The 13,683-nt window shown below is 41.8% G+C and overlaps 1 protein-coding gene across 1 annotated transcript in view; it reads right to left on the bottom strand.

The window, feature by feature from the left end:
- thsd7aa (thrombospondin, type I, domain containing 7Aa) overlaps positions 1–6,017 on the bottom strand; it is a gene marked incomplete at both ends in the record, with an annotated part of 202,579 nt that extends 196,562 nt beyond the window's left edge. Inside the window, one exon of the mRNA XM_083925993.1 lies at positions 5,864–6,017. Coding sequence (XP_083782119.1) covers positions 5,864–6,017 — 154 coding nt within the window. The remainder of the gene's footprint in view (positions 1–5,863) is intronic.
- Positions 6,018–13,683: the final 7,666 nt, after the last annotated feature.

The raw sequence follows: 13,683 nt of genomic DNA, 5'->3' as shown, positions 1-13,683 counted from the left end.
GAACAGAGCTGCAATAGGACAATACAGAGACACTGTGTTGTTGTTCAAACAGGCCTAAATGGCCTCCATTCATTAATACTTTCAGAAGCTGACTGCGTCTTCACAGGGAAACTGCCCACCTAATTACCATCAGTGGTTGCTCCAGCTTGTTCGGCTCTGCAAAGGTTTTTGTTGTCTTGTACCAGGAAGTGTCAAGCCCCGTGGTGCACACTGGAAGTGGTGGTGATGGGTAGGGGACTGCAGTGAAAAGATCAATAAATGTATTCTGGAAGTATACAGCGACAAAAACAGTTTTTCAGACCACTGTGATTTCTCAGCTTTTATTTGTACAGTCTGGATGCTATTCACCCTAAACCTTCTAGTCAACAATTCTCGACTACAGTGCAGTAATGACAAATCCTCCATGCACACTAAAGCCAGTCACGGAGTCCCACAGGGTTCTGTCCTTGGCCCGATTCTATTCACCTTATATATGCTTCCCTTAGGAAATATTATAAGGAAGCACTCCATAAACTTCCATTGCTATGCTGATGATACACAATTATATTTGTCGATCAAACCAGAAGAAACCGATCAGTTAGATAAACATCAAATGTGCATTAAGGAAATAAAAAGCTGGATGACCTGCAATTTTCTGAATCTAAACTGAAGTTTTTGTACTTGGCCCTAAAGGCCTCCAAAACTCAATAGCTAAAGACATTGTAGCTCTGGATGATGTTGTGTTGTCCTCCAGCACCACAGTAAGGAATCTGGGAGATATTTTTGACCAGGATATGTCCTTCGATTCTCACATAAAACTAACGACAAGGACTGCATATTTTCACCTGCGTAATATTGCGAAAATTAGGAACATTGTGTCTCAGAAAGATGCAGAAAAACTAGTCCATGCATTTGTTACTTCTAGGCTAGACTACTGCAACTCCTTATTATCAGGATGCTCCAATAAGTCTGTTAAGAGTCTCCAGTTGGTCCAAAATGCTGCAGCTTGTGTACTAACTAAAACAAATAGAAGAGAACATATTTCTCATGTAATAGCTTCTCTGCACTGGCTACCTGTAAAATCTAGAATAGAATTTAAAATCCTTCTCCTTACGTACAAAGCTCTTATTGGTGAGGCTCCGTCGTATCTTAAAGAGCTCATAGTACCGTATCACCCGACTAGATCTCTGCGCTCTGAGAATGCAGGGCTACTCGTCCTTCCTAGAGTCTCCAAAAGTAGAAATGGAGGCAGAGTCTTCAGCTACCAAGCTCCTCTCCTGTGGAACAAACTCCCAAGTGTTATTAGCAAGGCAGACACTGTCCCCATATTTAAGAGTAAACTTAAAACTTTCCTTTTTGATAAAGCTTACAGCTAGGACTTACAATAAGATTTTCTTCTGCTTAATTATGCTGCTATAGGCCTAGTCTGCCAGGGGATAATACTTTTCCTGATACTCTGAGCTTCTCTCCTCTCTGTCTGTATCATTCATGTCTCATCAATGCATGTTACTAATTCAGCTTCTTCCCCGGAGTTGTTTGTGCTTTGTCGTCTCGCAGGTCTCTGCTGATCGTGGTGGTGCCTGTTGCCGTGGTCCTACATGACGCTTCCTTCTGCTATTATCACTGTATCACTCATATATATTATCACTAGTTTAATAAACTATAAAATTTGTAGCCATAAAAATACCACCAGTGGTATGTCTCGCTGTATCGTAGCTGCTATTGCCACTACTCATCATTGATTATGTTTGCCACCATAATTATTATCATTGTCATAATCTATCACCTTAGCTGTGCTTGTTTCTACTATTCTGTTGTATTAACTGCTTTAACATATATGTCATATTCACATTACTATAGATATTATTATAGTTAGTGTTACGCTTTGGTTGCTTGCATCTCTGGAAGTGTGTCTGTCTATATCTCTCTGTCCATCTGTGTGTCTTTTCTCTCTTTCTCTCTCCTTTTCTTCCTCCCCAACCGGTCAAGACAGATGGCCGTCAAAGAGCTGGGTCTGTCCGACGTTCCTGCCTGTTATAGGGAAGGTTTTCATTGCCACCGTACTCTACAGAGGAATTGTTGGGTCTATGTAAATCATAAATAAGTCTGAGTGTGGTCTTTACCTACTCTGTAAAGTGTCCTGAGATAACTTTCGTTATGATTTGACACTATAAATAAAATTGAATTGAATTGAAGAGAGGAAGGGTCATAATAGGGAACTGATGTGACGCTTACTGGGCTTGGCCGGTTTCTATTTTTTTCTATATCTACATATCTTCCTGACATTTATATATTTCAGGAATCTGATACTCATCCCAAACAAATGATGCTCCACTATGGTCACAAGACATGAACAGGACATGAACGGTCTCCAGGGTTGGTTTGAACCGTCTTACCTACTTACGAAGAGTACTCTTAATCAAGCAGCATTTGTTCTGAGTGTCAAATATCCCACGAATGGGCTTACAGTTAAAAGCCTGGTGCAAAGGGCCCTGACAAGATGGCGCCACTTGATGCCCTATGAATGAGAATGGTCTGGTCAGGAAGGTGGCCTTTATTCTAGGCTTTTTGGCGTTATTTGTTTAGGGTGTCACAATTCTGATATTTTCCTCCTCTTGTTGATGATATCTATCATTAACACTGTAAAAATGAGTTGTGAATAAGCCCAAATTTTCCACTGAGAGAAAAGTTTAATTTAATCATACATGGTTTCTAAGGGCGCATCCGTACCGTGCCCTGTAGTTTAGGGTACTTGTCTCCCCCCCCCCCCCGGCCCATGCCAATGCTTCTTGCCTGCCTAGGCATCTGATTGACGATTGACGTCATCGCGATGCGTCGCTTTGTTTACAAAGTCTTTTGGCCACATAACGGCTTTGTGTTTTTTTTGGACTCATTAGACTCACCTCTGCATCACACCAACGTGAAACTTTCGCCGCCATTTTATTAACTGTCCGCACATGGACCATCCTTCTTTTTTCTATGTCCAAACAGGCGCACATAAATTGACGTCAGAACTGCCGAAGGCCTCGTGCCCGTACACATGGGTGATGTCAAAAGCTGTCCTCCCGGTAAAGTAGGATATATCTCATTAATCACATTATCATAATATCACATAAAAGGTTACACTACAGCCTCACCCTAGATTGATCAAAATGTAGCGTCCAAAGTAGATGTAAACCTACAGTTGCTTCGTGAGGCTAGCAGGTTAGCATGCTCTGCATGATTGATTGGTTGTCTGCTGACCTGTTTTGATAAACTGTATTTATCCATTAACTGAAAAATTTAATAAACAGAGATGCTAAATTCGCCATTAAATCTGACAGTGAGAAGATATCCCAGAGAACAACCTAAAAACTCCACTCAGAGAGGAACGAGATTCTAATCCTCCAACCTTCTGTCTGTGGCTTCTGTGCTCTGAATACTGAGACAATACAAGCAAGTCCTCTGCCAAACATCACACACACTGCCAAATTACCATTATCATATGAAGGTAGTGTAGGGGAGTAATGTGACACACATAATGCATATGTTTGTCTCATTTAGCATTTTGAGCCTGACATTGGCCCTGGTAGTAGTCCACAGGGGGTGAGTAAATTGATTAAATAATTATATTTCTAGGGAGCATTTAGTGTAACTGTACATGTTCCCTCGACACATCAGCACATATTGCTGGGAACAGAAGTCTCTTGAGAACCTAACTCCAGCCTTACTCCAGCCTTACTGGAGTAACCTATTTGCAGCCACTGGGCTAATTTCAGCCACCCATCTGTACGAGGGGTGTTGATTTACCCAATTATTCACTTAAATAAACACATATTACACTCCCCTTTAACACGTCCTTTTCTGAGATGTTAACACCTCCTTGATCCTGCCCCCATCTCCCAGACAAGGTGCTGAGGTGGAGGAAAAAGCCTCATTCATTGTTGTGTGAGTACGTGGGGAAGGATGGGAGCTCCAAGAGAAACGCAGAATCTCACATACACAACAACACACCAGCATTCAAAAATGGTTTGCTGACATTCATCTCCGGTCCTGTCAATGAGCCAAACTGGCATTAGGGAGCCAAGTGCCGACACACTTAAGCCAAGAGGACACACATACATAAACATGTCTATACCGTATCTAGGTTAACTTTGTCTGGCCAATCTGCTCTGGTTTCACTACCCTTAATCTCCTCCCCTGCCTTAACACGGTGGGAGGTAGAACACATAATGCCATAGGATTTCCATTCCTTTGCACAGTGTGTACAATGAAACTGGTAAACAACAATAATGGGAGAAGAAAACAAAAATGATCATTTTAGGTGCAAGAGCATTGACTATAACAAGACTTTGACCGTTGACTCTTTTATTTAGGTGCCTGGTATTCTGTGCCAGAATAAAATATAATTTACTCAATAATGGTCCCATAGGACTGAAGGGAAAAATAACAGCAATTCAATTACTTCAATTGTAAAATAATTGACTTTACCAATCAGATAAAAACTTGACATATAATAAATATAGCAAACTATTTTTAGTGCCAATGTTATAACGGCACATACACCATCAACAGTTAAAAATACATCAAAACAAACACTAAGGTTATTTGTTGATTTCTGAACAAACATTCATTTCACTGTCAAATGGCCTATAAAGAGGTAATTACGTCCAGTGCATTCTAGATATCACAAACCAATTATTAACACAATATAGATTACATTTAAGACTCCTCCCAAAGCCAGTATTGATCCTATACATGCTGAGCTGCATTGTGAGGACTAAACCCATTGATCAGCTCCCACTGGTGTTGGTGGGGGGAGTGTTGCAGGATCCCACTGAAACCAGTACATTGATCCAGCAAAACAGAGAGAGATTAGACAGTAGAGAAAGAAAACATTGATCTCCAGCTGCCTCCAAAGGGCACCCCTGTCCCAAATTGGCGGGGGTTGGGGGGTCCATCCAGCAACTCCTTTTCCCATCACTCTCCCTCCATCCTCCTCCCATCTCTCACTCTGCTTGCTGGACCGTACATCTGCATTGTGTCCTCCTGACCATGTGCTGCTCTTTCACAGTGAATGAGCCTCGACCAGAGAGAGGCACCACCCAAAAAAGCAGCAACGGGGAGCCTTTGTATTGTACCGCACAGCTGCCTACACTGTAAAGCTGCTGTACTCACAACACTCTGGTTGAACTCATAGACCTCCACTTCTGGGTTACTTTTCCACAAATGAAACACCTGCATCTGGACTAGAAACACTGCTGGGTGTACGACTGAGTTTTCACCGCATCCTTTGCCGCTTGCTTGTTTTTCCCCCCTCGCCACATGCAGCTACAGTGCACACACCATTTCTCATCAACTGCACATATGTCAAACTGTGATAAATGAGTGAATAGCGGCGCAGGGCAGCCGAGGAGTCCCAGCTGCCCCAGTCCAGAGCGGTGGGGAAGCGCAGCCAAAAGACAGCCAGCACAGCCCGCTCCTCTAACACCCAGTCTGGGGGCAAAGAGATATTCACCTCAGGGACTGCAGTAAATATGTTACCACACTATACAGTAGCAAGATGGCTCCAATTCATCAACCTCTGCCATATGCATGTCTGCAAGACGAGAGGCACTGGAAGAGAAAGTTTTGCTTTAAATGAAGGTTATCTTCATTTGCAGGAATGTTTGATGCTTGATGAAATCCTAAAAAGTGAATAATACAATATGCAAATAAAGCTATTAAAGACCACAAAGACAAACACTTTGAGCAAGTTCACCTGCTATATGCTACACATGCATTTAAATATTAAGGTGATTGCAAGAGTAGTAGTCGATGGGACTTTAATACATCCACTCATCCTCTCCAAGACCCCCCTTCCCCAGGAGGATGGTGGTCAAATAGTAGTGAGGGTTGACCGTACCTGTCTGCCAGATGTACATGGGTTTAGTTTCCACTGCGGTTTGTGCATCCATCTCCCAGACGGAGAGAAAGAGCACCGCTATCCTCCAGAGAGAGGGGAGCGGTGCCCCTCTTGAGACCCCCAGCCACGCCACAGCTCTGCTGGCCAGCCCCATGGCCACCGCACGGCAACTACAGTAGTTCCCAATGCAGTCAAGAGGAAAAAAACAAAACAAGCCTGGCCCGAGATCGCTGGACTGAAGTGCGTCTTTTCTGCCTCTGCTTTGTCCACACTCGTGCATCCAAGAAGAAGTAATCCCAGGCGAGCAGGGCTGAGGTCTCTTCTCGTTCTCTTCCTCCTCTCTGTTTCTCTTTCTCTCTTGGATCCTTAATGACGAGAAGAACGAGGTCTGGCAGTAATAAAAGAGGGAACAATAGATCCCTAAACCCAGCCTGCTGCTGCTGCTGTATGCCGGATTGATGCAGCACCTCCCTCTCTCCCTTCCTTTCTATCCCTCTCTCCTACACGCACAGACACATGCACACACGCCCGCCCTCTCTACCCTCACTCCCCTCCCTCCCTCCCTCCCTCTCACTCGTCTCTCATCCCTTTTTCAAAGGGCTCACTGAAGCTGTTGTGCACTTCGATCGAAGTAGGCAGCTGGCATGGGCAGGTAGAGATGTGTTTGTGGATAAAATGCACAAGTGGCAAAAAAAGACAAAAATTACCAAAACATGTCTGTCTGTCTGTGGACAGAATTCTTACGTCGCAAAAGCGTCCCAACCGTGCAAGATATCGGCTTTTGAGTTTTATTTTTAAGTTATCACTTGTTAGTGTGTGTAAGTCACTAACTTGATAGCAGAAGTGTTAGTCGTTGGTGGTAGCTAGCTAGTATGCTAGCTGTTTTCTTCGGGCTATAGGATTCAAAAATGAATAGGAAGTGTAGAGGCCACAGCTTTAAATGACTGCAGCACATCCGCGCCCAGAAGACATCACTAGTTTCTCACACTGCTCTGGTTCGATTTTTGTCCATTCTTCTTCAGTCGCTTCTACAGTTCAATAACTGTAGTGGGTTTCTCAGACATTACTTTGTCTCTAAGGATTTTCCAGAGATTCTCTATGAGCTAATAAGATGTTTTTTTCATTAACTTTATTAAAATGTCCTGTTTCTATGAGACCACCTTTTTTAATATGCTATGATTGAATTTTCATGAGCTAACTTTTGATATTTTTATTGAATCTTTGCTTACATGAATGCAATCATTAAATTACAAGTTTTCACGATATAACATATTTGCCTCTGCAATAAGTATGTAGGCTGCTGTGTTCAAGGTGTTATCCTTGATGCATTATTGGTTGTGAATGTTTTGCACTCTTTCCACCACCAGGTGGTGCATTTGAGTAGGTCAAACGTTTTTTGACTCCGCCCACATTGAGCACCTTCCCGATCTGCGGGCTGCAGTCAAGGGTACTTGAAATGGAATTCAAAGATGGGTGTAGGGTATAACTGATTCTTTTAGTTTACGCTCATGATACTCATGAGTCATTAACTGTATGTTTTATATAGATTTGTATGTATAAAACTGTTTTGTGATTTTGGTGAATGACCACAAGTAGTGTATGCGACATCATTATGCAGATGGCTCATTGAGTACTATGAGTACTTACTGCTCACTAAGTTGCCAGCTATATTTCAGTGAAATTCCAGCTTACATCATCCCAGGGTCTTTTTTGGGGAAATACACTCAAATAAGCCATCAAGACCATTTTTTTCATGTAACAACTATTAAATAAGATATCCCGTACAGTCGCTAACAGCCGAATGCAGCTAACACTGATAAGCTCTGGGCAGCACAAAGAAGGCATTAAAATGTCTTTTTTTAACCACTAATACTGCTCAAAATAACACTAAACCTCTGCAGCAGCATGAGAAGAGTCCTGACACAGAAAACAAAGCACCAACAATGTGGTGAGTGAACCTGGAGTTTAGTTTTTTGAAAGACGTACCTACTGGCCCCTGTACCAGCTCTTCTCGTAGTAAAGTCCATCCAAGTCGATTACCAAATGCAGTTCAAAAGGAAGGAGCCCATTGATGCTTTGGTTAATGTGTCCAGGATTTCTCCATTAATAGTTGTTAAACGAAAAATAATTGTCTCAATGGCTTATTTCATGAGTGTAATTGCCGAAAAAGACCCTGGAATGATTTTACGCTGGAATTTGTTGCAGGCTAGGCCCCCAAAAAAGTGCGTCAGGCTTTGAGGCCAATTTGACATAGTGGTCAGAGGTTGGAAATGCAACTACCGGGTCTGTCACATAATGTGCTTTGGCCAGGAAATACTGTTTCCCTTCAACTTACAAGGCAAAAAAGACATCTGTAGATCAGTAAATACGTTTTTCTGAGCATCACAACCCCTGTGACATGATTCGTTTTGCTATCAGAATTTGATCTATTTGTTCCAATAACATTTAATAATTCTAGAAAAGCCAAACGTTTAAATTATTTAATCCCCATTCAAGTTAACCGGAGCACTAAACCAGAAGTAGCCGGCTAGGCCATTAGAAGTCTCTAGTGTATGTTTATTACCGTTGACAAGCACATTGCTCTGTCAATGGCAAAGGCATTTCTGACATATATATTTCAAATAATTCTTTTTTAATTATTATGAAATGACTGCTGTAACGACAAGAGGATTTAGATAAATAAGAACAAAAAGTATTAGGTTGGTGGTGTCATGATCTACATCTTGGCAGTCCCTACTCTCCGTTGTGTCTGCTCTGTAAATGTTTTGATCCTCGTCTCTCCCCTTCCCTGTCAGTGTTGTGCATGGGCGTGGTCTTCTCTCTCCAGCAGGTGGAGCCAGGTGCATCTCATCACACTAATCAACCTCTCCATATAACCTCCGGATTTCCAGCCACTCGCTGCCAATTCATACTCTCAGCCTGAGCGGTACCTAGTTTGACACCGGCCTCTAGTATTCTCTTGAGTGTTTCGCTTGTGTAGCGTTTTCTAACCTGTTGATTCCTCTGTCCAGTTAATCCTGCTTGCCCGCCTGCCTGCTTGCTTCCATGCCTGTTCGTCTCCTCCTGCCACTGCCGGTCACTGCAACCACCCGACCTCCATGTTGAGGAAGCTTCCGACCAGCACAACGTAGACCGCGTTAAAACGCGGCTCCGCCATTACGAGGGGAGATCACCACGTTTTCACCCAGCACCACCAGCACTCTTCGTGGGACCCCGGGACCCCTTCTGGCATGCCATTATTACTTCCTGCATCGTGGTACTTTCACCGGGTCACAATAAATATCACCTTTAACTGAGTCGAGTTGTGCATTTGGGTTCAACCTCTGTTGTGCACCATAACAGGTGGGTCCAGCACAATCCAGACAGTATGGAATGAAAGCATTATCACATTATCAACAGCAGCATTCAAAGACGTACTAATCACAGTTGCTTTTTAGTAATCAGTTAAGTAATTTTGTTACTTTTTAATAAGATAACCATTAACTGTAATTAATTACTATTTTTTAGTAACCAGCATAACATCTTTAAATTTTGTAAGGTTATAATCCTTAACAATTGAGATATGTTGTTTTTAGCAGCCACTTGCAGTAAGATGAAATTTCAGGCGAACCTCTGGGACCTCATCTCCCAGAGTTCCTTTAGAAACCGAACAGTGTCAACTGTATGATATTGTTAGATTGGCAGCTCTCACCTGCTGTCAGCCATCAGCCATGAGAAATAACTCCTAAAATGGAAAACCAAAAATCTTTTCTTAAAGAGGATAAATAATAAAGGTCACTCAGTTTGACCTTGTATAATGTTCAAACCCATTTAGAAGAGGTACTTAGTATTCATGAGGAGCGACCACTCCACTCAATGAAAGCAGATGATAAATTTGATCAGTAGCAGATCAATTAATCAAATGGACAATGTTATCTTCACACTCCCACAAACCAGCCATGGGAATGGGATAGGTTTTGAGTTGATTTGACTTACAGTATTATTACAGCATATTTTCTCCTTTTACCCTTTCCCTGACATTTTTTTAAAAGTTTTCATTCCATTATGTGGCTCCCTTCCTCCTTCTCAACCATCATTATTAATTGTCTTTCAAATATGTTTTGGTCATTACCATTTTTTGTTATAAACACAACACACACAAAAAGAGTAAGAAATAGTATAATGAATCATATAAACATTATTAGTATAATAAATAAATTATAAATAATACGTAGTTGCTGGTTATTTGGTGAATTTTTTTTTTCAACCTTGCTCTTAGTTGCACTTCCCACTTCCATTGTAAAGATTTGGGGAACATGACCGAAACAGATGTTTACTGGCAAAAGCAATCACCAGCCTTGTTTAATCCTGAAAGCAATGAGTATTGTTTGTGTAATGTAACCAGATTTCTAAAAATAATAATATGGACATTTCCAATTCAGCGGTCAATATATCACTAAAATATCCAATGCTATGGGATGTCTGGTTACACTATGTTCGAGGCAAATAAACAGGCAGTTAGCTAGTTGGCTAGCCAGCAAGTTGCCCTTTAAGTAGATCCCTATGACCTTAGCTACAATGCTCCAGAATAATCAAGGGGGATACTCTCTGGATTGACTTTCAATCAGATTTTGGGGTTTTGAGGTTTGAATGATTCAGTCTGTGAAAACATGGCAACTTTTCTTTCACAATTTATACGAGCTTAAATGACAGTAAACAGGGGTGTGTGTGGTCAATTCTCACAGACGCACTTACACGATTGTAACTGATAATTAGTCTCTGAACAACAATCCACTGGAAAAGAGGTCCATCAGAATATTTTTTCCACTGCACAAATGTTGTCTAGCAGTGTGCAAGGTTTCATAAGGACCTTTGAAGTTTTTATATATTCCTGTTATCAGTTTATCATCAAAACCGTGCTTCTTGTGAAACGGCTTTTACTCAGTCTCCTGCAGGTAGCCCTGACCTCCACAACATCCCAGATCCTCCCTGCCCTCCAGACAGCCTACCCGATCCCCCAAGGCCCCTTCAGTCATTTCACAGCTATTAGCTTAATAAAGGAACATTCACCCGCTACTCAATGTGGTCCTCACAACAAATTAGCAGCAGTAGCCATGCTGGGCCCCCTCAATCTCAAACTACCCAGCTGGTGTATTGCTTCAGTTAAGACAATGTTGTCATTCAGAATCAAATACAAACACACACATGCCAAAACACACACTTTGAGTGGCCATTATGCATAAATGTTCTAAAATTACAAGATAACATAATTGCTAAAAAATGGAAAACTATATATGAAAACAATTTCCTTTTTATTGAAAAAAAGTGTTGAATTGCTTCTCTGGAACATCATGACATGACTTGTGCTTTCCTAAAACTTAACCCTGAATCCCCATGCTAATTTCCAGATAATGAGACAACCAGACTAAAATCCTCATCAAAGGTTAAATGATCCTCTTTTCTACAACATGACTCTATGTGGCACTTAGCACAATCCCTGCTGCCATTCAGGACGATGTGCCCATTTGGTAGTACAGCCTATGCAGCACGGAAGAATGGTAACATGGGTCACTGGGGCATCTCAAGGAGGAAGATGGAGAAGGAAAAAAGCCAGTTTGAGTAAGAGCAAGGCTGAAAGAGGGCTTATCAGGGCTCTAGGGGATTTGAATCTGAACCTGATTAGTGGGAATCTGCTGGGTGAGATACTGTATTGAGGATGACAAACAGATACTGGTAATGAGAACGAGTGAGAGAACCGATACCAGTGGAGGAACTGCACAGCAAGTCAAGGACAGCACTGTATGATGATGTGAGAATGACGACAATTACAGCCGGATGATACAGCAAAAAAATGATCCATAGGCAAGGTTTGAGGTGGGTCATCAAGGCGATTCTTTATTCATTGCCCTTGGCAAACCGTATAGGCACATCAGGATCACCAAACAAAAGAGAACCCCAGGTTGCCAAAATGGCGCCTATTTATAGGGTGTCAACCTATTACCCTGGAAGAAACCATTCTCCAGGATCCCTGGCCTAAAACATTTTTAACCCACCATTGTTTTTATTTCTGTATCTGCACCCCATCATCTGTGACTTATATATATCCTACTCTACATCCACTGACAGAGAAAATACACCAATACACTTCATATTACCTCCACTAAAATACAATGCACACATTCACCACCCCCACACCAATTTACACTTGGCTGCCCCTGGAACTATATAAGTGGCGTCCGTTTCCTGGGGAAGCCTTTTGCCTGCACACCCGGAAGACAAAAGACTGGTGAGTACACAACACTCTTGATTTATCCACTGCACACTCATTAAGCAACACAATACACATTTTAACTTAGCTCCTTGTTTGATCAATTAACAACTTAATAGGCACATTTAACCCCATGTCCCTCTGCTCTAGGTAAACTGCGTGGCCTACACAGCACCTATCAGCCAGATCAAGACCCGCCAAACATCAATCACATGGCTACAAATCCAAAAATAGTGTTAAAATGTATTGTGCAAATCTCTAATAAAGTGCTGTTGCTCTTCTTAAAGTGTCTGTGCAATTATTAAAGTGCATCTGTATTCATACTCGGTCTAAAGTGCGTGGTGCCATGTGTGCAAAACTGGTGACGATGTGCTCTTCGTCACAGATGACCTAAAGTAAAACAGAATGTCAAATTATAATGTATTATACTAGATACAAATGAAACTTAAATATAACCATGTGGAGAAGAACAGTTTAGTGTAGTATATCATAGTGAATGATCTACAACAGGATATGGTACAATTAGGGCTGCCCCCGACCAAGGATTTTCTTGGTCGAACGGTGGTCATTGAAAGTGATTAGCCGACTTATTGATGTAAAACTCCCCCCAACCCCCGCCCAAAGTATAGCCGCTCACCATAAGTCTGCTGCCTGTTAATGACACCAGCAAATTATTTTATTTCAGTGATAGCCAAAGTTTTTCTCGCCAAGTTTGCATGTGACCTTCTTTGGGTCATCCTATCAATTGTCTAACCGTGATGTCGAAGGGACCTGCCATGTTAAAAAAAATAAACAATAACAGTGAGTGAGTGTCATGACTTCCTGTATCTGGCCCTTCAAATTAAAAGCCCCCCAGCCTTTTAGGCCCAATACTAGCCGCCAGTCACATAGATTTTCACTTAATTTTGAGAAGACACGGCTCCAAATGTTTTTTGGTGGATTTTCTGCTACCAATCGACCAATGAAATTTTGGTCTGCTAATGATTTTTTGGTCGACCAGTGCTTGGTCGACTATTTGGGGGCAGCCCTAGGGACAACATAGTATATTCATATTTAGGTATACTTAAAGTAGGAGGTATGGGTGGAGAGAGATGGGTCATGCCAAGTTCCCATTACATGACTTTAGCCCTGACCGCTTTTGGAGCTCCCAGATAAAGGCTCCCAGAGCTGAGGCAGATCAGGGTTGGCTCGGCGTCCACCGGTTACAGCTCTAATGTAACTCACTCACACACTCACTGGTAGGTACCATACCTCCTACTTTCATTTGTCTTTTAAATCATCCATTAATCTTAAAAACATTAATCATATATTCCTAAGTGTGTCTTTCTGAATAGAGACATCATATGAATACAACATAATATAGCAGCAGTTTTCAGTTTTTCAACATCAATCATAACACTGTCAGATATGAAAACGATTTTATTACTTACCACTAATTTGATAACTTGATTATCTAGCAGGCTGAATATCTGGAGTTGTCAGGGACTCGAAGAGCAAATGAAAGTGCAAGACATGGGCTGAGGGGAAATAAGGAGCTTCTGTAACTTTGGCACTTGACCGTATGTAAGGCCAC

Source organism: Echiichthys vipera, assembly GCF_963691815.1.
Source record: "Echiichthys vipera genome assembly, chromosome: 13".
NCBI classification, from domain to species: Eukaryota; Metazoa; Chordata; class Actinopteri; order Perciformes; family Trachinidae; genus Echiichthys; species Echiichthys vipera.
The sequence above is the reverse complement of the archived record's forward strand: the minus strand, read 5'-3'. Positions and strand labels throughout refer to the sequence as shown.